General features: G+C 40.2%; 1 protein-coding gene and 1 long non-coding RNA gene across 3 annotated transcripts in view; one reads left to right on the top strand and one right to left on the bottom strand.

Moving 5' to 3' along the window:
• ZNF704 (zinc finger protein 704) overlaps positions 1 to 10,611 on the top strand; it is a 62,126-nt gene extending 51,515 nt beyond the window's left edge. For both annotated transcript variants that reach the window (XM_072999067.2, XM_020787537.3), the window contains exons 8-9: positions 7,323 to 7,420; positions 8,783 to 10,611. In XM_072999067.2, coding sequence (XP_072855168.2) covers positions 7,323 to 7,420; positions 8,783 to 8,894 — 210 coding nt within the window. In that variant the 3' untranslated portion in view covers positions 8,895 to 10,611. The remainder of the gene's footprint in view (positions 1 to 7,322; positions 7,421 to 8,782) is intronic.
• On the bottom strand, positions 216 to 25,230 carry LOC110075882 (uncharacterized). The gene is made up of 3 exons (XR_012086940.2): positions 25,143 to 25,230; positions 11,028 to 11,113; positions 216 to 517 (listed from the first exon to the last, which is right to left on the bottom strand). It is a non-coding gene; the product is annotated as an uncharacterized LOC110075882 (long non-coding RNA).
• Between the last annotated feature and the right edge of the window lie 8 nt (positions 25,231 to 25,238).

Below are 25,238 nucleotides of genomic sequence, written 5' to 3'. Positions count from 1 at the left end.
CTGTTATTCTTTAAGATCAATATGCCGCTTGCTGGCAAGTTTCCCCTTCTCCTCACCTTCTCGTGAGCATGGTTTTTGTTGACTTGTTGTCCCCATATTAATTCCCATATTACTTTCTATCATCCTTCTGTCTAACGTATCATACTTCCTTTGTTTGCCATGTTTCTCAGCAGTTAATACTTCATATTTTATCTAATACCAATGAATACCATAAGTAAATAAACAGTATTCTAATTTATATTAAAATAATTGTTCCAGCATTTAAATGATTGCCATCAGAGCATAAGTCTCCTTTGATATCAAAGCATTCCACCTAAGGCTACATGTTCAAATTTTTCCATTTGTCATAAATGCACACTAGTTATACAAAACCTCTGCTTTCTGACAGTGTGAATTAGACACCGATAAGGAACTGCCCGCTTCTTCTCTCTTCACCAAGTGAATCACAAAAGCCTCTTACTGTCAACCTTTGGCATGTCTCGGAGGTTTTCTGTAGAGTCTGAGGTCTCCTGCTGAGCTGATAAAAAATGAAAGTAGCTGAATCAATTACATTGCATTCTACCAATGAATATTTATTAAATTCCATCAAGGAACAGCCAGTGGTGAAAGGCATCCTGCTGGTAGCAATTTGAACAAGAGACTCTTAGCAGAACATGCTGTGCATAAAATACTCCCAAAATTTGATTTCATGACAATATGGTTGATCTAGAGTAATTATAAAGGTGGTTTCTTCTCCATGGCACTGCAGAAAATTGGCACAAGTAGTGGAAGAAATTCAAGGTTCTCATTAGTCACTCTGTAAAACCAGACACTGATGGCAACTGGTTTAAGCATGTAGGTACTGTATTCAGATTGCTTCAGGCAATACCAAAGATCATATGCTCATTATGTACAAGCACTCCAGACAATGCTTTATTAGGTAGATGGGCAGATAGATTGATAGATATACATACACATACAATGTACAGTATATTTATTCTACTACTATAGCACAAAAAACTGCAACTAGAGAAGGCCCATTTGAATCAATGCAACTTGCAAAAGAATTGACTTATCAAATCACCACTGATTCAGTGGGCTTACTCTAGTGCTACATATTATGGTAAGCAACAGGATTTCCATTCCATAATTAATTTTATTTTATTATTTTAAAATTTTATAATAAGAGACAATTTTGTATCTAAGTGCATTTTCTAATTTCTGTAACATATCTAATTCTGTTGGATGTACATAGTGCTGTATGTTTAAAAACAACCAAACAGTTATGGGCCGTGATGTCAATTCTGCTTTATGGCAATCCTTTCCAGTCTTTTCTTGATACAGTAGAGAGTTCTCAGAAGCATTCTGCCGTTCCCAGGGCATTGAACTCCAAACCAGATACCTAAGATGCTGAGCTATCCAGCAAATTCCATGTTTATGGTGTGTTAAGTATCTTGCCCTTTTCACCCTGTTAACTGGAATGTCCTAGGAAAGCAAACCAAATACCAGAGATACAGGCATACTGCCAAAGGATTAAAGTGTGTGTTGCGTCTGTTGCATAGAGGTAGCAGGACTATGTCAAAGAAGGAAGCACAGGTTTTAAGTCATAGGATGTATTATGAATCTTGGGAAGGAATATTTGTTTTACAGCTGCAGGTGGAAATAAGTTACAAAATGTTCTCTCTTTAGGTTCTTCTAGGAAGATCCATCTCCTTTAGATGTTTGAGGTATAGTTTAGTATAATTTGAGGTATAGTATGACCACTTTGAGGTTTTATTGTATCCAGAAGTGTATAGTTACAGCATCTGACTTGAATTTTCAATGTACGTGAGATACTCCAGGAGTGATTTTACCATTGCCACCCTTCGTTAAGTTTCATAGTTGAGTAAGGATTTGAACCAAGTTCTATTCATTCCTAGTCCACCACTTTATGCATAACTTCACTGGTTTATTCAGCTAGTATACAAATATTACCAATAATATAAATACTCTTGTGCCTGAATAAATTGTGATGATGTCTAAGAGACCTGTCCCTCAACAAAAAGTCTTTTTGTGGTTTGATGCCTTTTTTGTGGTGGGATGGCCATATGTTGGCCACCGCTTCTTTGCGAAAAATGAGGACAGACATCACCAAGAAGGGGGGTATTCTTCCCAAAAAAGGAGGAAATTTTTGCATTAACTTGCATATGCTAAATTAAACTAATATACAGTTGTGTTCAAAATTATTCAACCCCCAATGCTGTAAAGGGGTTTAGGGACTATAGTGTACATTTGGAATTGTATTCAGAATCAAATCCTACAAGGACGTTTTAAAGAAACAAATGCAACTAAAATAACATCAATTGTTTATGTAATACAGTAGTAAATATTTCTTTTGTGGTTTCTTCATTGCCACAATTATTCAACCCCTTAAAGACTACCACTCTGAAGAAGAGAGGTTCATTCAGGTGTTTTCGATCAGGTATTGAAAACACCTGTGGATGTCACCGAGCACCAATCAAGCATAATAAGCACCAATTAGGCAGCTTTAAAATGACTGTGATACTCAGCTCCTTCTAGACATTTACTGGTGTGGTTACAAACATGGTGAAGTCAAGAGAATGGTCCAGGAAGACAAGAGAAGAGGTGATTTGTCTTCACAGGAAGGGCAATGGCTATAAGAAGATTGCAAAGAAGTTAAACATACCAAGAGACACCATAGGAAGCATCATTCGCAAATTCAAGGCAAAGGGCACTGTTGAAATGCTACCTGGTCGTGGAAGAAAGAAGATGCTGACTTCGACTGCTGTGCGCTACCTAAAGCGTAGAGTGGTGAAAAGTCCCCGTGTGACTGCTGAGGAACTGAAAAAAGATTTGTCAGATGTGGGTATAGAAGTTTCAGCTCAGACAATAAGGCGCACACTGCGTAATGAAGGTCTCCATGCCAGAACCCCCAGGCGCACCCCCTTGCTGTCTCCCAAGAATAAGAAGAGTCGACTGCAGTATGCCAAAAGTCATGTGGGCAAACCACAAAAGTTGTGGGATAGTGTTCTGTGAACTGATGAAACAAAATTAGAACTGTTTGGGCCCATGGATCAACGCTATGTTTGGAGGAGGAAGAACAAGGCATATGACGAAAAGAACACCTTGCCTACTGTGAAGCATGGCGGAGGGTCAATAATGCTTTGGGGCTGTTTTGCTTCTGCAGGTACAGGGAAGCTTCAGCGTGTACAAGGTACCATGAATTCTCTTCAGTACCAGGAGATATTGGATGAAAATGTGATGCAGTCCGTCACACACCTGAGGCTTGGGAGACGTTGGACCTTTCAACAGGACAATGATCCCAAGCATACCTCCAAGTCCACTAGAGCATGGTTGCAGAGGAAAGGCTGGAACATTTTGGAGTGGCCATCGCAGTCACCAGACTTAAATCCGATTGAGAACCTCTGGTGGGACTTAAAGAAAGCAGTTGCAGTGCGCAAGAATTTGACTGAACTGGAGGCTTTTGCCCATGAAGAATGGGCGAAGATACCTGTAGATCGCTGCAAGACACACTTGTGTCAAGCTATGCTTCACGTTTAAAAGCTGTTATAACTGTAAAAGGATGTTGTACTAAGTACTAAGATTGAATGTCACTTGGGGGTTGAATAAAAACTAATAATGATGTGAGCACAGAAAAGACATTTGTGGTTATTTCATTATAAACTTAAGGTTATATTTCTCTGACCTACAAGTGCCTCTTTCATGTAAATGTAAGCAAGATGACTGAATGATCAAAATCAATGTCAAAATGGCCAAAACATTCAATTTCAGTGGGGGCTGAATAATTTTGAACACAACTGTACCCAAATATCATCACAGTTGGATAGAACTGTGGTTTAAGTGGGAATATACTTCTACTCACTCTTTTGTATAGGTTGTGAATAGGGAAACTATATTGGGATATAGCAGTGAGATAAAGAGGGGAGATATATTAAATGATTAAACAAGGCGAAGAGAGTTTAATAACTCTCTGAAATGCCTTGTGCTTGTAGCTTATACACCTTACTCCTATATGTTGTGTATATACAGTGGTGCCTCGCTTAACTATTGTCCCACATTATGACGAATCCGCTTTATGACAATCTTTTTGCGATCGCAATTGCGATCGCAAAACGATGGTCTAAATGGGGGAATTTAGCTTAGCGATGATCGGTTCCCTGCTTTGGGAACCGATTTTCGCTTTACAACGATCAAAAACAGCTGGTCGTCAGGTTTTCAAAATGGCTGCCGGGTGCTTAAAATGGCTTCCCGCTGTGTTTAGGGACGGATTCCTCACTATACAGGCAGCGAAAATAGCCGCCATATGGAGGATCTTTGCTGGATGGTGAGTTTTTACCCCATTGGAATGCATTGAATGGGTTTCAGTGTGTTTCAATTGGGTTTTAAATTTCGCTTTACGATGTTTTTGCTTAACGGCGATTTTCCTGGAACAGATTATCGTCGTTAAGTGAGGCACAACTGAAAGTGTATTTTCTAATTTCTGTAACATATCTAAATGCACTGTTGGATGTACACAGTACTGTGTTTAAAAACAACCAAACAGTTATATTATATACACTCTATATATAGAGAGAGTGTATATATAGAAAGAAAGAAAATCAGAGATTGCTGTACAGCTAACTGCCCATTTTGGTTAGTGCTACATTCACATTTCTTGCATTTAGAAAATGGACAAATTTTGGCTATTGTTAAATTCTGACCAAATATACACTGAAACCAAATTCTACTGTCAGAGATCCAATGGGACTGAGCTGATGAGCCAGCTGTTGAGAAACAACATATTAGGTAAGTGATGACGAGTTTTCTTTTCCAGAACTCTGCTGGTCTAGTACAGTGGCTTCCAACCTTAGGTCCCCAGATATTCTTGGACTAAAACTCCCAGAAGGCTTCACTACTTAGCTGTGGTGGCCAGGATTTCTGGGAATTGTAGTTCAAGAACATGGAGATCTAAGTTTGGGAACTACTATTCTAATGGGAAGGATATCGCTGGTAGTAGCAGACTGCTGCTAATTAAAGAGTTCCCTTTTATTATTATTATTTCAGGATGTGCAAGACTTAGTTCTAATGAGATAAGGTTGTGTTGTGTGTGTTTAGTCGTTTAGTCGTGTCCGACTCTTCGTGACCCCATGGACCAGAGCACGCCAGGCCCTCCTGTCTTCTACTGCCTCCCGGAGTTGTGTCAGGTTCATGTTGGTTGCTTCGCAGACACTGTCCAGCCATCTCATCCTCGGTCGTCCCCTTCTCCTCTTGCCATCACACCTTCCTAACATCAAGGTTTTTTCCAAGGACTCTTTTCTTCTCATGAGATGGCCAAAGTACTGGAGCCTCAGCTTCAGGATCTGTCCTTCAAGTGAGCATTCAGGGTTGATTTCCTTTAGAACTGATAGGTTTGTTCTCCTTGCAGTCCAGGGGATTCTCAAGAGCCTCCTCCAGCACCACAATTCAAAGGCATCAATTCTTCGGCGGTCTGCTTTCTTTATGGTCCAGCTCTCACTTCCATACATCACTACAGGAAAAACCACAGCTTTGACTATTCGTACTTTTGTTGGCAAGGTGATGTCTCTGCTTTTCGAGATGCTGTCAAGATTTGTCATCGCTTTCCTCCCAAGAAGAAGGCACCTTTTAATTTCAGGGCTGCTGTCTCCATCTGCAGTGATCATGGAGCCCAGGAAGATAAAATTTGACACTGCCTCCATATCTTCCCCTTCTATTTCCCAGGAGGTGATGGGACCAGTGGCCATGATCTTAGTTTTTTTGATGTTGAGTTTCAGACCGTTTTTTGCACTCTCCTCTTTCACTCTCATTACAAGGTTCTTTAATTCCTCCTCACTTTCTGCCATCAGAGTGGTATCATCTGCATATCGGAGGTTGTTGATATTTCTTCCGGCAATCTTAATTCCGGCTTGGGTTTCTTCCAGTCCAGCCTTCCGCATGATGTATTCTGCATATAAGTTAAATAAGCTGGGGGACAATATACAGCCTTGCCGTACTCCTTTCCCAATTTTGAACCACTCAGTTGTTCCATGACCAGTTCTAACTGTTGCTTCCTGTCCCACATATAGGTTTCTCAGGAGACAGATAAAGTGGTCAGGCACTCCCATTTCTTTAAGAACTTGCCATAGTTTGCTGTGGTCCACACAGTCAAAGGCTTTCGCATAGTCAATGAAGCAGAAGTAAATATTTTTCTGGAACTCTCTGGCTTTCTCCATAATCCCGCGCAAGTTAGCAATTTGGTCTCGAGTTCCTCTGCCTCTTCGGAATCCAGCTTGTACTTCTGGGAGTTCTCAGTCCACATACTGCTGAAGCCTACCTTGTAGGATTTTGAGCATAACCTTGCTAGCGTGTGAAATGAGTGCAATTGTACGGTAGTTGGAGCATTCTTTGGCACTGCCTTTCTTTGGGATTGGGATGTAGACTATCTTTTCCAATCCTCTGGCCACTGTTGAGTTTTCCAAACTTGCTGGCATATTGAATGTAGCACCTTAACAGCATCATCTTTCAAGATTTTAAATAGTTCAACTGGAATGCCATCACCTCCACTGGCCTTGTTGTTAGCCAGGCTTTCTAAGGCCCACTTGACTTCGCTCTCCAGGATGTCTGGCTCAAGGTCAGCAACTACATTGTCTGGGTTGTCCGGGATATCCAAATCTTTCTGATATAATTCCTCTGTGTATTCTTGCCACCTCATCTTGACGTCTTCTGCTTCTGTTAGGTCCTTCCCATTTTTGTCTTTTATCATGTTCATCTTTGCGCAAAATGTTCCTCTAATATGTCCAATTTTCCTGAACAGATCTCTGGTCTTTCCTTTTCTGTTATCTTCCTCTATTTCTTTGCATTGTTCATTTAAGAAGGCCCTATTGTCTCTCCTTGCTATTCTTTGGAAGTCTGCATTCAAGTTTCTGTAACTTTCCCTATCTCCCTTGCATTTTGCTTCCCTTCTCCTCTCTGCTATTTCTAAGGCCTCGTTGGACAGCCACTTTGCTTTCTTGCATTTCCTTTTCTTTGGGATGGTTTTCGTTGCTGCCTCCTGGACAATGTTACGAGCCTCTATCCAAAGTTCTTCAGGCACTCTGTCCACCAAATCTAGTTCCTTAAATCTGTTCTTTACTTCCACTGTGTATTTATTTCCACTGTGTAAGGTTGTACACCCCCTATAATAACAAAAGGGAACTTTTTAATTAGCAGCAGTTCAACATTGCAGACAGTGTTATTCCTGCTTTGTCAATGGAGCTCCACAAGGGGATTCTGACCAGTGTGACTCTGTGGTGCCCCTTCCAACTTAAATTCTCTAATATGAATTCCCTTTTTCTCTCTGATGCTAGGTCTCACCAACTCACACACGTCCTGCAGGAAATGGAGAGCAAAAGCAACAGATTCAGACAGTTCTATCATCACCACCTAGAGCGTCAGTTGGCCTAAGGTAAGAGGCATTTCCCATTCAGCACCCATGCACTGAATGAACCAGGGAGTGGGGACTGTCAACCTGCTTCTTCTCCACTACCCATGTTTACACAAAGATCTTTTTAACATAGCTAGAAAGGAAAGTCTAAGAATATTTTATTTTGTCATTCATTTGTTTTTGTTTTTTTTAAACTTACGTCCTATCCTTTTAGTGTTTTCACATCACACATGCGGGGTGGAAAACAACATAGAGCATTCATAAAATACTATAAAAAATCACATAAAATAAAATTAGCGAACAAAAATATAAGACAAACGGATGGAGAGTATAAATGCATGCCACAAATGACCAAGTAAACAGAAATGTGTTTTTGTTGGTTTGTTTGTTTGTTGGTCATATGGTGGAATACTGTCAGAAGGAATGTTTGGACAAGAAATTTCTACCCCTCTGAATACAAAGTATCCTTCAATGCTTCTTAATGTTTGTCTCAGTCCAAAAAAATACAAAAGCCATCTTCAATCTGCTCTTTAGTCAGAAAAATAAACATTCACAAATTCACTGATTTGTTCCTTAGTTAAGAAACGCGGAGGAAAAGAAAACTATAGAAATATAGTTTTGCATTGCTGGCAGGAGTTTTAAAACCTGTTGCAGAGATATGGATAAAAAAGATTTAAGAGAATCCAGTTTTTAGCAGATGGGTCTAAAGGGGTGCCTTTTCTTTTTTAAATGATGGAAAAGAACAGGCATCAACTTTACTTTTTATTTAGGCTGCAGTTCTACACATTGACCTTGAATAGGCCCCACTGAATCAGTGCATCTTACTTAAAAGTAGAGATGGGTAGTGCTATTAGTGGAATATATGGCTTTCTTTTTGACATGAGAGAGAACCCTAAAAATAGAAGAATATGAATGTGTCATGTCAAGCTGGGTTTCTTTATTGAGATATGCCTTTGCAAATAATACAGAATCACAAGAAATAAAACTTGCCATATTAAAAATCTGGAACCCTACTTGATACGTGTGTTACTCTGTGGAAATTCCATTTATTTATTAGATCTCCCATTGTTTTTTAGATCCCCCATACTATATATGCAATCTATGACGAAACTAATATATTGACTAATATAATGATCCATAGGGCCCCTTCCAGCTCTGCAGTTCTAGGATTTTTTTTAGGTATACCTATCCAAATCCTATATCCCTTGCACTGCTTTGGCATCTTGACTCTTTTCCCTTGTCTCTTCTATTTACACTGTGTTTTTCTTTGATCTGAGATAGCAGGGTCACAGTTTTCAGATTTTCAATGTTCTCCTTTCAGTATTTTGGATGAGATAATCATAAATCTTAGTAACCTAGGCTTTCATTCCACTATTCATACAGAAAACCTAGAGGAGAGGGCAAGAAATGCCGTAAAGTATATGGGATGGAGAACAGAGATATGTGGTGCACAGCTTGTCGCTGGAAAAAGGCCTGCCAGAGGTTCATTGACTGAAGAACAGACATAATATGGAGGAACTTATTCGAGGATTTCCTTGCTGCAGCTGCACGACTCTTCCTACATCACTGAGTGCTCATGTCTATTGAATGATTGCACTTTAAAGCAACATAGTTGTATCTAGGAAGGATTTCTCAAAGGTCTATAGGCAGCAATATAGAGGAAGCTAACAACGAAAACCTTTAAAATTTTGAATCAGGAGCAGCTATATGCGTTTTTCTTTAAAGAAGAAAAATGATCTTTTTAATAATCTTGGACAATATACGTGCCAGCACCACAATTTTTGGTCCTGCGTCATTGTCTCCGTTGTGAACTTTGGAATCAGAACAAGCAAAAATCAAGTGACACTACTTTTCCTGAAATAGTTTTTTTAATGCATATGTTAAAAAGTGTGTTTCTAAATGATACTTTACAGATGCATAAGCTACAATTTTCTCAAGAGTATATCACCTAGAAGTGTTGAATAATTCTAACTGTGACTGGTCTCGATTCACAGTCCTGGCTGTGAACTTTAGGGATACTAGAATATTGCTTTGCTGGAAGGACAAGGAGCATCTGGAAGAGGATTTTTAAGAACAATCTCACACCAAGACATGAAGCTTAAACTTCACTTTTATTTCTATCCTAATGAGGATACATTGGGGAAGTCACCAGCATACCCAAATTAAAAGTAAAGCCACAAGCGGGAAAAGAGTCTTGACTTCAACTGAATTTAGATTGAAATAAGCATAAGAACTGGAGTTCTAGGATCTCTTTCCTGGAAGTCATCTGTACATCTCACAGTTCTGGAAGCCTTGTTGAAAACTAAGCAGGGACTGCCAGCTGGACTTCATTAGCATTTATTCAGGGATGAAATCCAACTTAGCAGCTTCCTTCCCTGCTTTTTTAAATGACATTTTTAGACAAGCAGTCGGTTTAAAATGCAAAGCACTACTTCTATGAGTGCGGTGTGGAAGGAGGAGGCAACAACAGGAGAATATCTCCCCATTTAAGCTTTCCAACAAATAAGCAAAGCAGCTGTATGTATGTAAAAAGTCCATTTGATGATGATGCTATTTCTAGGGTAGATAATAAAAGCCTTCTCACTGGGTTGCACTTTGATAGGTTTTCGTGCTTTAGTGTAATTTAGTACTCTTTTGGCCCCTGAGAAGGCACAGATTATTTCAGCATGATGGAAAAAAAATGAGCTAATGCTTGAAAATCGGTGGGAATTTTCAGCACAGGTGCACTGGAAAGATTGTCTGCACAGGCCTTACTAAAATAAATGAGATATGTGCAGGAGTACTAACATATTTTAATTTTGGTAGGTCTTGTGTTCAAAAACATCTTGATGGATTTTGTCGTATAATATTAAGCGAAGTGGGATAAAAGAGGTATCCCAAGTTGGGAAAACAAAAGCAAGAATGAGAGTCCATATGGATGTTCAGCCCAAATGTTGTATGGTGGCATGTCATAGGTAAAGGTGATTTGTTAGTTTGCCTTAGAGGAACCAGTAGTGGAATACACCACAAACCTCTTACTACACGATCTGTCTGTGATCAAGAAGGGTGGAAAGCACAAAATTTGGTGGGAACACAGAATTTGTCACTAAGGCTGATTCTCATGTGAACATCGGCCCCAAACTATTAAATTAGCTTTAATAAAAGAACACTTATTTTGTAGCGTCTCTGGATAGCTAGGATTGCCTTGCAAAATAAGACTGTTTAGTTTAAAACCTGTCTGTTTCATTGGTGGGTTTACTTTGATTTAGGCACTCCCGGGAGAAATTCATGCAGTTTTCTCGTAACTACTACAAAGAATGCAATTCTCGGGCATAAGGCATAAGTCTCCCTAGAGACTTGGCAGTAAAATAATAAAAGGCATGAGATCAATACGAATGAAATATTTCCTCCTTTACAACTTGGGCTCTATTTATGTTTAACTGAGCCATGGGAATTAAGAAAAATGTAAGATCCAGGAAAAAAGTGAAACTTTATTTTTATTTAACTGCGTTAAGTTGTGTTTGGCAAGCGTGTCTCCAAAATGTGATGTTTGCATGAGCAGGCAGCTAGTTTGCTAGTTCCAGACGTGTATACCTCCAGAAATAATTACATTGTGTTCTATCTTGAATGTTTTAGTTTGACATCTTACCTTTTTATCCCTTTGGAAGTTGACCATCCTCAGTCTGGAATTCACCCAATTGTATTCACCCATACCGCAACCTCTGTTCTGAGTTGCTGGGAAACAAATACAGACATTAATTTGGGCTAAGTGGAACAATGGTGTCAATCCAGATAAGGCAACTTTTGCATAATAAAAGTAATGTTTTTTGTTTTTTTGCACACAGATATGATGGCTGTCAAAAAAGTGGTGATAGGTCTTTCAAAACCAACTGCTAATTCCAGGTAGAATAAACCCACTGAATCAATGGGTCTACCCAGTTGGGATGAGCATTTAGATGTAGGCTGAAGACATCATGTTCCAAGAGAAATGAACATTCCTAGAAAGCAATCAGCACTTTACAAACAGAACCAGTAATTACATTGTCCACATTCAGAAAGCAATTTCTCATACGTGTTCCAGCTAGAGTATGCAGAGATTATTTTAATGCTGCTTGAACCCTGTTTAATTCACATAGTCCTATTCTAGTTCTGTGGTATTCTGTACCTGTTTTCACAAAACAATACTAAGTATGTTCAGAAGACACCATGAGCCAGAATTCGTTAGAGTCTTGATAATTCTGGTTTGTCTGAAACGAAGCAGTATGTAGAAGGAATGATTATTTTCAATGGAAACACGAGTAGCTAAACAAACCAAGGGCCTGTTGTCTGTGATTTGTTTGTTGAAGCATCCAAACTCAGTGTTGTCTCTCCTTGGACAAGCCAGAGTCATAGGAATTCTTGTTTATTGTCATATCAGAATACACACTCAGAACTGTCTGGTGAAAACAGATCTAAAATACCGCAGAGCCAGAACAGAGCTGTATGAAGTGTGCATGCTGCAAAGAGAGCAGAAAATTGGCTGAACATTTGCATGTTTTGGTGTTCAGACATAGCCATTGCTGTACAGCTTGCAACATGACAACTTATGTTATGAAAATACACTATTATTATCTGTAGATATTAACCGGGCCTGGAGACAGTATGACAGAAATTATACTGTGAGGGCATTTATTAGAAACATGAAATGAAACAGAAATTGGCCACAGACTTGTGTATTTGGTTGCATGTATTTAATGTGCTTGCAAAATTGGTGGCGGGGGGGTGTAGTTTGATATATGCCAATTTCTTCTTCGTGGTCTCTGAATGCACACAAATGGGTTTATCTGTGCCTGCGCAGGACTCCTCAGAACTTTCTAGAGCTTAAAAACACGTGATTAGTGAGACGTTCCCCCATGGAGCGCGTGCTCTGCCCGTTGAAAGTTCCCTCCATTTCTTTTAGCCACTGCTGAGGTTAGACTCCTTCATGATGATTAGAGCAACTTTTTTCATATTGCAGTCTCCGGATCTCTGTTCTGCCTTCTAGGCATCTCCAACATTTGGTTATCCTGTTGAATGTTTCCCTGTGAGTTATTTTGCATTTCTTTCCGTTTCCCCCCGTGCTTTCATTTCCCTGCTTCCCGCCCTTTTATGGACCCCCCAGGCCCGTTTAAATGGTGCGTTTCGTGTACCAACAAGATCCCTTTATCTGACGGCCATGATCATTGTCTTTTTTTCTTTGAGGGAAAAGCACCAAACTCACTCCTGTCTGGAGTGTAAGAGACTGGACAAGCCTGTTCTTAAACTCCACCTGCAGTGTCTTCGGTCCTTGCTGTGGGAAAAGTCCCTCAAACCTTGTCCTCAAAGTTGAAATCAGCTTTGAGCTTGAAGCCATCCTCGACACAGGCTTGAGAATCCTCTCCTAAGCAAAAGAATAATCAGGCTAAGCAGAAGAAGGCTAAACATCCTTCTAAGCCTAATCAATTGCTAGACCCTTCTTCTCATCAACCAACTCTTCCATCTCCAATTCTAGAAGAGTCTTCCAGAGAAGTACCTGACTTTTTGTCAGAGATGGAGAGTCCTCTCCCACTATAGCCGATCTAGGCTCCGACCTCTCTATTGAGCCTCTCGCCAAGTCATGGCCCTTCGATGACTGGTGTTAGCTCGGCCCATATGAGTCGTGCATCCACAGGGTGAGCAACAGTCATTCAGCTCTCCAATTCTGACTCCTCCTTGCGACAGTCACCTCCTCGCAAGGGTCTGGCGAAGCGGCACTATCTCTTGCCTTCATATCGAGGAGATCTACTACCTACATAAGCCTTCGCAACGCCAACACCCTCCAAACTATCAGAAGTCTTACTATGGAGAGTATGATCAACGTTGACACCAAGGAGACTACATCGACCCCTACTGTGGGGCTTATTATTATGCGAAACCAAAGAGGGCACGCTACGTGTACGCCTATCCTTCTGAGTCTTTGCCATCACCATTGTCTCCCCAGCATCAACATTATAGTCATTCTTCAAGGCCTCAGCCCGATCCTGTGGTATCGATGCCATCCAAGTCATCTCTTAAACATCACCTGCTTCAACCTGCTTCACCTTGACCAACAATTACTGAAACTCGCCTGTACATCTATCGTACCAGCTCCTTCCTCTGTCTCCCAACTAAGTACAACACTTTCTCAAGTGAGGTCTTCCTTTCTGCAGGTTACTATTACCTATAGATGACCACCACCAGCTTGTCTACCTGCCATTCCTCCATCCCTGCTGCAACCTGAGCCTCCACGTTGAGGTCTTGGCATCAGTCACCTTCTTTACCTGGTTCATACACCAGAGGATCCTCAGATACTGCAGTCTCTGACATCCTTGATCCACCTTCTGAAGCTTCCCAAGAATTGTCCTCGAATCTGCTATCTCCAGATTCTGATGTGGCTGACAATCACCTGCCTTCATCATCTGAAGATTTCACTTCATATTTACAATTGGTTCTACGTATGGTGAAATCCATCGAGCTTGCCACCAAAGCAAGACCTCGTCTTCGACAATATTAACCAGGACAAATCTCCACCACTCAGCCTAGCCTTCATCCTGGCCATGCTAGATCTCATAAAAGAGTCTTGGGACAAATCATCCTCTTCCCTCCAGATTTCTAGGTGGGTGGAGAATCTTTACAAAACCCTTGGAACTGATACTGCATCTCTCACTAAGCATCCGACACCTAACTCGATCGTTGTCGAGTCCAATCAGTCTCGGGCTCGAAGCCACTCATCAGTAGTCCCCACAAATAGAGAGGGCAGGAAGTTAGACATCCTTGGCTACCGTCTTTACTCTCTAGTGTCCTTCGTTATGCAGGTCGCCAATTACCAAGTGGCCATGGGGGCCTACCAAAGGCAGTTCTGGAACAAGATGCTTCCTGTTCTACAGGAGTCCCTGGAAGACTCCAAGGAAGGAGCCTCAACGTGCATCTTGAGGCTTCCACCCTTGAGAAACAGCAGTGCATAGTGGTACACCACATTGCTGATGCAGCCTCTAAGTTTATGGCAATAGCTATTGCACTTCGCTGGCATGCCTGGTTTTGTTTGGCTGGCATTATAGACAACACCAGATCCTGTATAAAAGACCTCCCCTTTGATGGGGTGGATTTCTTCAACAACAAAATGGATGAGGTGATGGACAGCCTCCATAAAATCTGAAAAACAGCTAAGTCTTATTCCACACAGCAACCATATAGATACCAGCGCACTCAATGGTGCCACTCTTCCACCTTTCAACAGCCATATCAACAACAGTTGATCTCTTCAACTGGGGTATCTCCCTCTCCACTTTGAAGGTTTATATTTCTGCCATTGTGTCTCAACAACCAACTGGGTCAGAGGCTTCACACCTCTTTTCACACCCGACCTTAAAGAGATTCCTCAAGGGCCTTCATTCGCCTGCTTCAGAGATCACCACTTCCCCAATGTTCCCTTCAGATTGTGCTCCATGCTCTCAGTCGCCCTCCCTTTGAGCGTCTTGCCATGACTTAAGCTTCTTTCCCTCAAGCTTCTTTCCCTCAAGCTTCTTTCCCAGCAAGCTGGCAGCTCTCAGAGCTGATGCCCCTTATCTTCAATTTCATCCTGATAAGGTCACTCTCTATCCTAACATTTCTTTCCTACCTAAAGTTGTTTCAGACTTTCACCTCAGTCAGCCTCTTATCCTTCGATCTCTCTTCCCTTCTTCATCATCGGATCTCGAGCACATGCTACATACTCTTGACATCAGACGCTCCTAGCCTTTTATGTCTCCAGGACAAAAGACTTTCGAAAATCCCCTCATCTTTTCTTTTGTTATCATGGACCACGCAAGGGTTCTTCATCCTCATCACAGACAATCTCTAAGTGGATAATCGAGACCATCGCTTTGGCATACAAGCTGGCTGGTAAGCCTTCCCCAGATATTCTCAAAGCACATTCCACTAGAGCCATGGCTACGTCTAATGCCCTACTTTGCAGAATTGACACCTCCAACATCTGTCAAGCTGGCACTTGGTCTGCACCCTCGACATTTGTCATGCATTATCGGCTGGATGTTAGAGCCAAGAATGAAGCTGGCTTCGGCAGGGCAGTTCTTACTTCATTCCTAACGTGACATCCCTCCTCCAGGTAAGTTAGCTTGCTAGTCACCCATTCATATGCATTCACAGATACCATGAAGAAGAAAGAGAGGTTACTTACATGTAACCATGGTTCTTCGAGTGGTCCTCTGAATCCACATGTCCTGCCAATCCTCCCCTCTGTCCATCATGTTGCTGTCTTCATTTCTCTGACAGTGGCAAACTTCTTTAGGAACTGAGGGAACCTTTTGACGGACGGCGCATGCACTCCGCGAGGGAATATCCCACTAATCACATGCTTTTAAGCTCTAGAAAGTTCTGAGGAGTCCTGAGCAGGCACAGATTAACCCATTCATGTGGATTCACAGAGGAACCACTCGAAGAACCATGGTTACAGGTAAATAACCTCTCTCTCTTTTTGATAGATATATTCCTTCTCAGCAGTGAACATTCTGATAGTGTTCTCAAAGCTGATGTTAGTGCTCAATAATCTTGAGAACTAGACTTTGAATTCACACGTCTGTGTTTGACATCTAACCATTTACTGCTTTTGTCATATAGTTTTCAATGTAATTATTTTTTTTAAAAAAAGAAAAGAAACATGAACATCCCAGGAAAGTGCTTGTGTACCAAATATTGCCCACCTTTATCTGTCTTTGTGTTCATAAACATTATTTGGCATGAATTCCTCCCTACCCCCACATCTTCCTTCCTCTTGTCTGCATAGCTTTACTACTGTGTTTTCTCATGTCAGAATGTTTCATGAATTATGTTGCTGTAGTAAGCCTTCATAGCATTGTTTGAGCTAGTATTACCTATAGAGGGGTAAAAGCGAAACTATCCTAATGGAGGATTTGATTGATTGATTGCTTACTGACTGTCAAGTGGCTGTATTGGATCTGGAACATGAAGAGAGGAATGAAATTTAAAATGGACTTCCTGCAGATTGTTTTGTTGTACATAGTAACCTCTTGTTCTAAAATTACTTACAACATAACTTTAAAAAAACTATTGTTAAATTTCGGTGGGGTATTGAAATACAGGAAAACCACAGAAAGTAGGTCGTTAGCTGGAACTGGAACTAAGCCAGCTTGACAGGTAAGATAAATATTAAGCTAAATCTCTGGTGGCTGCAGTGAACAATTCATATGTTATTATTTGAAAAAAAAAACAGGCTTATTCTGAATTAATGTTCACTGAGTATTCGCTATTAAATATTTTAGCATAAAATTGTGATTTGGAGTGCCAAAGCCTTTTCTCCAAGTTTGCCATTTTTTTCCATGCAGTCTGGTGCCATTTTTTAATTTTTTGCTTAGCAGCTGTTGTTCTATGAACTGGTATCCTATGTCAATATGTAATTTCCCCTATAGTGCAAGACCAAGACATCAACAACATTTTTGTGCATTTTCTACAATTCACACAAAAATGTCTTCAAGGAAAACTAGCATATTTTCCCTTTGTGGAATTAAGAGTATTGTGCATGTGCAGACATACACAAGCACACAGACATGCCGCAAGCACAACTGGACAGAATGATTGATCACAATAGTGTAAGTAATTTGTCCAGTGCAACAAGGCAGCACTGTGCACAGAGGTTACTCTTGAAAATGCACAAGAATCTTATCTGCACTCATACAAAGCTGATTCAGAGTGAGGGCAGAAAGCATTGCCTCTAAACAAATTGCTGAATGTTAGGAATGTACCATTTGTTCTTTTTTTTTTTTGGACTCAAAATCCCAGAACTCTCCATTCTGGGAGTTCCATCTGCCAGAGCCATACCTAAATAATGCTCACTGGAGAAAGGCTGAGAGTAGATTGAGCTCTGACCTAGTTTCCTGTTAGAAAAGGAAGTTGTCCTGTTGCTTGCTGGTAACTCCTGTACAGTATAACTTACGTAATCATATCAGCATTTGCCTGTTGCCTGTTACTGACCTTTATATTGAACTCTAAATATATTTGACTATAAACTGTGCACAGTGGCACAGTTTTCAATGTCACAAACCTTTGAATTGCTCCCTCCTGTATCTTGTCCTTCTCAAACTCTCCATATTTCAAAATGGGTTTGTATAGGACATAGGAAACTGCTGTTCAGAAAAAACATACCCTTGGGCCTGCAGAAGTAGTTTTACAGTTCTTTAAATCCTTGTCACTGATTCCACAATAATTTGGAGAATGCTACCTCTGCTTGCTTTCCTTGCAACTGGAAAGGCTGAGAAGTCTGACAGAGAGTTTGATGTTGTGTGGGCCATAAAAAGGTTAAGAAAAAAACAACATTCATTAATAACTTTTACAGAGTTTTGTAATAAAATCAGCTTTGTTGCAACAACATACTCTCATAACTTCATTTTTGCCCATCCCTTAAGGCTATCCATTTAGAGGATAAAATTCCAACCTTCGTGTTCATTTTGAAAAGGAAGCTGTCTTTCCATTCCTAATTCTGATTTATCCCCACTGATTTTTCTCTGTGATATGAATTTTCCAGGAGAATAGCTACATACAGCTGATGCCCCCAGAACCCTTTGTAACACACATTTACAAGCAAAAGACTTAACTGGTGGTACATTCATTATACAGACCCCTTAGTTGTGTTTCTGGGTTAAATCTAGATTTCTGTGCCCAGGAACGGAACCATTAACTTGTTCATATGCAGCAGGTTTGCTGCTAAGATTTGCAAGATCTCCCTTATACAAGCATAAATCAGCAGTAAGAGCCATGCCACTGTGTGGCAGTTTCTTTGCAGAAAGAAGTACAGAAGAAGTGTATATTGTATCCCAGGGGAGGAAAATTTCTGAGAGTCTGCCCTCCCCCTGATCCTGAAGGGCCATACACTACTGTCACCATGAAAAAACAAAATCAGTGGATCACTTTCTGTTTCTCTAAAGGGTTTAAAGGCCTCACATTTCCTCCAGTGGGGACAAACATGTATAAACAGTAAAATAATGCCTAGGGCACAATCTGCAGTCTAGTTGGTGGGGAGACGGGAGGGGGTTGGTGTGCAGCCCACAAACCATATTTTGCCCATTCTTGTTCCAAATACTAGTTAGCAAAACTCTAAAGCTCATATTTAGCCCTGCTTAATTACATTTTAAAAGTAGGAAAAATAGCTAACAATAGCCTCAGCGGCTTATGTTATGAGGACACTAGAAGTTTCTATTTGCAAATTGTGTTTATATATTTACACTGAATGACAGTCTGGGTTTTTTCAGATGTTAATGCGATTCATTGTACACACACAATTCTGCCAGCACCTGAAAAAATGTAAATAGGAAACGAAGTTAAAGGTACACCAAGTAATAACCTACCTGAATTGACTTTTTAAATAAAATATTTTAAAACCAATTCTAATTGATTAGATATTATTAGATAGATATACTTTTACCTATGACTCATGGACCAGAATTCTGTTGCGTAAGGTAAATGTGCAAAAGGCTGATGATGTCATTAGCAGGCAGAGATTTTCAGTAATTACAGACTTCCTTATGTCCTATGGCTTGCAAGTAATGAATTTCATTGCATGGGAGCCAGAAGGAATAATCTAATTACTTGAATTACTAAAAATCCATAGACTTTTAGTAATCAAAATTTTATTCTTGTGACCTGCTGCTCCCGCAGCTTATACTCAATGAACCAGATTATTCAGAAATTAGAGCCCTATTACACCATCAAATTGCTTGGGGTATGTTTCATTTATAAAACAGGTAACTTTGAAATATTTTTTCCTACCTGCATGGCACAAAGTCTGAATGAAATTGGTACAATCCATTTTGCTTGCAGAGTCACTTTTTTCTCTTCTGCCTGGGGCTACTACTTTTTTTCTTGCTAGAAGGAATTGAAAGGGCTATTTTCTTTGCAGACAAGGCAAAGCTAGTTTGTAGACGAGGAAGGGGGGAAAGCAGAAGGAGAAGCACCAGCCAGGAGAAAAGATGGGGAACACAGGAGAATGGGGCAATGGAAGAGAACAAGGAGTGTGGGGGGAAAGGGGCAAAAAGGAGAGAGCATGCATGCATGTGCACACGTGCACACACAAGCAGCACCAGTATTCACCTCTGCTCCCCTAAACTGCCACTTTTTTGAAAAACAGCTTCCCTCTAAAAGACCTGTTTATTTATTCATTCATTCATTCATTCATTGTTGTACAACTTCAGGAACTCCTAGCAAGATAAGAGATAGAAGTTATTGGGAGGAGGGAAAGGCTTCTTAAAGACCCTTTCTTTGAACTGCACCACCTACAAAGCCTGCAAATGGAACTGCAAATAGAGGTTTTTTCCTCTTCTGCCCTAATGCAACTTTGCAATGAGAGAATTTGTGTTGATTCACATTTCCTTTGCTATGTAGTCACAGCCTTAGCTAAACAACAGGAAAGAGGGAGAAAGTCCTTAATTGCCAAAGATCTCCCAGTTAGTGACATCACCAACCTTCCACTACTGTAACTTACACGAAAGGGTTTTGGCCATGATTTGAGCGTTTAACATATGCAGTAGTGTAGTCAAAAGAAAAGAGATAACAGCCTTATTAAATAGTGCAATATTGATTTTTAATTCACAAGGGCTAAGTAACCGGAGAAGCAAAGTATATAAACCACTGTGAAGAATGCTTTTGCAGCATCTTGTTAGCACATCTGTAAAGGCACAACTAGATCATTTTTTTCAGGTTTTAAATGACCCTAAAAGCAAACCCAATAGGTTTGCCAAAAATGACTTGATTTTTTTAAAAAATTGAGTGCTTTTGCTTTGCACTGCTTTACTTCACTTTGAGGGGCACAAATTGGAAATCCTTTCCAGAGAAAATTTTCCTTTCTCCCTTGTGTCTACACAGTATTATTAGTTCAGGCTCATGTGTTGCCACAGAAAAAAGTTAGCTATGACCTTAAGACCTTAATTACTCTTTTACTATCAGAAATTTCTTGTCACATATGTCTTTAACTTTGTAGACTGTGAAGGTAGCTTAAAATTGCTTCTTTTCTCTTTCTAAAGCATATATTAGAGTTGACCCTTAGTCCTAGATAAGGATTATTTTGTATTTACCCACTAGAATAAATGCTCTTTTGGCAATCTTTAGAATGTACTTTCACTTTTGTGCATTTTTCAAAGAGGAAAAAGATTGCTTTCCAAATATCCTAAGGTTAACCAAAGATTAAAGATACTCCCTGTATCTCTTGTTCTGCTATGATTACTCCCCTAGTATTCATGTGGAAGGCAAATGTACAGACAAAAGGAAAAGCAATAGATTTTAACTGCTGTGAATGGTTTGATCCAATATGTGAAGTCTTATGTCAGAAGGATCCAGAAATAGGTGCAAGGAGTACGTGTTTCAGGTTATTGTATATCATAAATGCTATTATGACTTGATTGCCAAGCCAGATTGCTAAAGCTCCCAACAGGAAACGGCCTAACTTAGATCAAGTTATCCTATCAAACTCTCACTGTATTCTACTGCTATGCTGATTTCTTATCCCACTTGAGCTCTCTCTGCTTATATGTCCATAGACTTTGGATTAGTTCCAAACAAGTTCCATCTAAGGTGTGCACCTGCATGACTCCCCCTCCCTCCATCCAGCTTTCCTCCTCTATGTAGCTATTGTTTTCAGCCCCTTTGGTTCCAGTCACAATGGAAACCCACACACCGGATGTGGAGTCACACATGCACACAGGGGCGAAGTCATGTGCAAAAGAGATGGAGCTGGAAATGATAGGGTACATTGTTCCAAACTACTGGAGTTTAGTAAAGTCACTTTTTTGGCCTACAACTCCCAGAAGCTCTCAACCAACACGACCATGTTGGCCCTAAGATTCTAAAATGCATAGTCTCAAAAGAACATTTTCTATGTGCTTTTTGACATTGTCATGTTGTACAAAGCTAGCAGCACTTTTATCAGGTGCATATTTGTTGGTGACTGAATCAAAGGCAAATATGGCTGCAATCTTGCTATAAATTGAAAATCCACACACCTGATTTACCAAAGTGTAGCTATGGCATTCGTTTGCTTGAGACTGTTCAGATATCTCACAGAAATCTAACACCAAAATTACTGTACACGGATGATGTACAGCAGCAGTAAATGTCAATTTTGTTACTGTCCTCCCATATGTCAATATATCAAGCTTTTAATCTTCTATGGAATTAGGCTTGTTACTGTTTTATTTATTTACTGTTTTATTAAGTTGCAGTGTGATATGAAGTGAGAATGTAGAAGGAATGTATTGAACAATCTCACTTTTCCTTCTATTACAAGTACTTTATGCTATAATGCTAGCTGTGTAGTTTAACAATAGGTGAGCAGTAAATTAGTGAACAGTAGTCTTAATATAGATAGTTATCAAGATGATTTTTCTTGAAATGCCTTCTCTTAGATTTTTGTATCAAGTATAAGAAAATTTCCTCAGGTTGTCTTTTAAAAGAATTAGCTTCTCAACAATAGGACCATGCCATCTTGAGGAAATATAAGAGGGAGACGATCATAAAAAACAATGTTAGTCAGAATACCTAGCTGTAAGAATTTCATTGTATCCCAAAAGCAAAGTTGTTTTTGCCACAGGAACTGTTAACAGGCAATATTATTTTTTAAAGTTATTTTTAGGGAACCATGGCTGAAATCTTGTTGGCTAGCATATTATGTCACACTAGAGTAGGCCAATTGAATCATTGGGGTTTTGATGAGTTAACTCCTTTGCAAGTTTCATTGATTCAAGTGAACTTATTCTAGTTGTTACTTGCTATGCTAAAGTAAGTCACAACTAAAGTAGACCCATTTGAATCAATACTATTTATGGGGTTGACTCACTAAATCTGGACTGATTCAGTAAGCCAGTTGTAGTTTGACTTAGTACATTAGGCAATAAGATTCCAGCCAGTATGTACATCTATTTGAGGTTTCGTGTTTGAGGGCTTACTGCAATGCAATTCAGTTCTGTTCAGTTGAATTGAGTGAGGCTGATTAAGCATGATTCATTCAGTACTGCCAATCATTCTTTCTTCTGCTAAGAGTTAATCTAAAATGTGCATTTACACCAGCATGACAAACTGCTAGACAATTTAGCTCTACACATTACACCTGAAACCTCCAAAAGGCTAAATGGATGGTACGGATGGAAATATGTGATTTAGCTCTACCCCCATATCTCCACCCTCCCAGAAGTCACTCGGACCTTTACATGATTACCATGAAGTTGTGAAACAGCCTGTTAGTTTGTAGAGCTAAATGCATTTAACAGAGCTCCTGTGATAGGGACCCCTGCCTTATCTGTTGAACAAGTTTATGGGCTCTTCTTCAGACCTTCACACTAATCATACGAAGCTCAGAGTGACTTGTAGCTGGGGTGCGGCTTATAAGCCTTCCCACCACCTGCTGAGCCTTTCTACAGAAGGATCTCAGACAATAATGTTAGCCTCATTACATGATCTACAAGTGTTTGAGGCCGAGAATACAAACTGTTAAGCCGTATTCTCTTACCATATGAAGATTCCACTTTAAATGTCGAAGACACATACAAATAGGACACTTAATCCAGTTGTTCACCACATTTTTTACAAAGAAAACTACTCTTTTATCAATAGTGATGTATGCCGTATTTGGGCATAATATTGCTGGTTTCACAAGCTGATTTATTAAACTACAAAACCACAGTGTGCTAAGCTGGCAACATTATGTTCAAGAATTGTCTGTCTTGCTGAAAGATATTTTTAATAATATCACAATTATTTACAAAGGAGAAAAACATATTTGGCCTATGCAGTCCTTCCTTCTCTCTCTTGCACACAGGTATCAGCATGAGGATCATCAAGTAGTATGAAATCAGAGATCCTCACTGTATTATTCAAGATGGACAACTCTGGTTTCTTGTTATTAAACTAATCTACCGTATTTGCTGGCGTACGTCTTTTTGGCCCTGAAAAACATGCCTCCAAGTTGGGGGGGGGGTTCATCTTTTACGCTGGGTACACTTCCAGCAAACCCTCCCTCTCTCCCAGCGAAGTCACTTACCTGGTAGTAAGACCGAGTAGACCTAGCCTGCTCCTCCTTGGTAGCCTGGGAACAGCCTGACTCTAGCGCCAAACAGCTGACTGTCGGTAACCAGCAGAGAGGCGGCAGCCATTTTGAGATGACCACATGGCTGCTGCCCTCAAAATGGCTGCCGGCTCTCCAAAATGGCTGCCACCTCTCTGCTGGTTCCCGATAGTCAGCTGTTTGGCGCCGATGCTGTCCTTCTTTCAGCAAACCTTCGCTCTCTCCCAGCGAAAGGAACCAAAGGCAGCAAAACGAACTCTCCCCATGATGCAGCCAAAGCAGAATCACGCATGCGGGAGAGGGGGTAGCCTTATACAGCAAGTATATAACAAACTACATTTTGAGTGGAAATGTTGGGGGATCATCTTATATGCCGGCAAATACGGTAGATGTTTCTTCTTTTTTTGAGAGAGAAACATGGCCAAATCATAACCTAGATGTACTTAAACAATTTCCCCATGAACATTCATCTTAGAAGAAAAAATGTGTATGGTTTTCTAAGGCAAGAGACCTAAGCAGGAGTGTACGAGCTATTTACTATGACACACTTCTAAATATCTTATGCAGATTTCCATTAAACTGTTTCAGGATTCTCTTGAGTAAAATATATATAGTTCAAGCTTTTCTGTATGTGGAATTTAAGCACAGCTTTAGCTGCTGTGTGCCAGGGCTAATCCTAATCCATTTGTCTCTTGTTTGCACATCATTCCCAACTCATTTTGGAATTTACAGAAAAAACCTGGGGGGGGGGGCAGATCCTGAATTTGTGAATTTATAGTCCTAATCTGGAAAAAAATGTATTAAAGGAACTATTGGATAGCTCGGTGGTTTAGGTTTCAAGCCATGGAGCCAGAGTTTGGGAGTTTGATTCCCTACTGTGGCTCCTTGACAGGGGCTGGACTCAGTTATCCATAGAGTCCCTTCCAGCTCTGCTGGTCTAAGATTACAGTGTGCCTCACTTAGCGATGTTAATCCGTTCCGGAAAAAACATTGCTAAGTGATTTAATCGCTAAGAGATTTCAAAAAGCCCATAGGAACGTATTAAAACGCGTTTAATACGTTCCTATGGGCTAAAAACTTACCTTAAAGCAAAATTCTTCCGTAGAGGTGCCCATTTTGGGTGCCTCTACAGCAAGGCAAAACAGCGGTGGCCATTTTGTTTTTGCGGCAGCCATTTTGGAACCGGCAATCAGCTGTTTTAAAAAGTTCGCTTTGCCATGATTGCTCCCCCGCAATCATCGCAAAGCAAATTTTAACCATAGAGGACATCGCTGAGCGATTGCTCCAGCGATGGCCAAAAGTCCATTGCCAAGCGATTTCATTGCTCAACGGAGCAATCACTAAGCGAGGCACCACTGTATTATTATAATCTCTGTGTGTTTGGTTCATATCCTTGCAGAAGAGATGCGTGAAGCATTGTATCTATACAGTACTTTAGCCTCCCTGCCAAAATTGCATTGCTGCTGAAAATGCATAGTGAATGTTGAAATGGCACATAGTACAATAAGCTTTCTTTGTTGGGATATAAAGGCTAAGTTCCAAAGTGTACGTGAAATACATATTATCAGACATACTAGATAAACGCGAAAGCACTAGTCTATACTGAAGCTGAAAACATCAGCCTTAGATACCAAGTTCATTCTTTCTAGAGATTATTTATAGAGTTTTCCAAAATCCCAGTATACCTACCCTTAAAAAGTAATTCACAAGGCTCAGCAGGAATCCTCAATAATTGGTTTGGGGATTTTCTGTTCTATTTGATCAGTAGTAGATTCTTCTGATAAC

Source organism: Pogona vitticeps, chromosome 4 (genome assembly GCF_051106095.1).
Source record: "Pogona vitticeps strain Pit_001003342236 chromosome 4, PviZW2.1, whole genome shotgun sequence".
In the NCBI taxonomy this organism is placed as follows: domain Eukaryota; kingdom Metazoa; phylum Chordata; class Lepidosauria; order Squamata; family Agamidae; genus Pogona; species Pogona vitticeps.
Note: the sequence above shows the minus strand (reverse complement) of the source record. Positions and strands in the feature narration are given on the sequence as shown.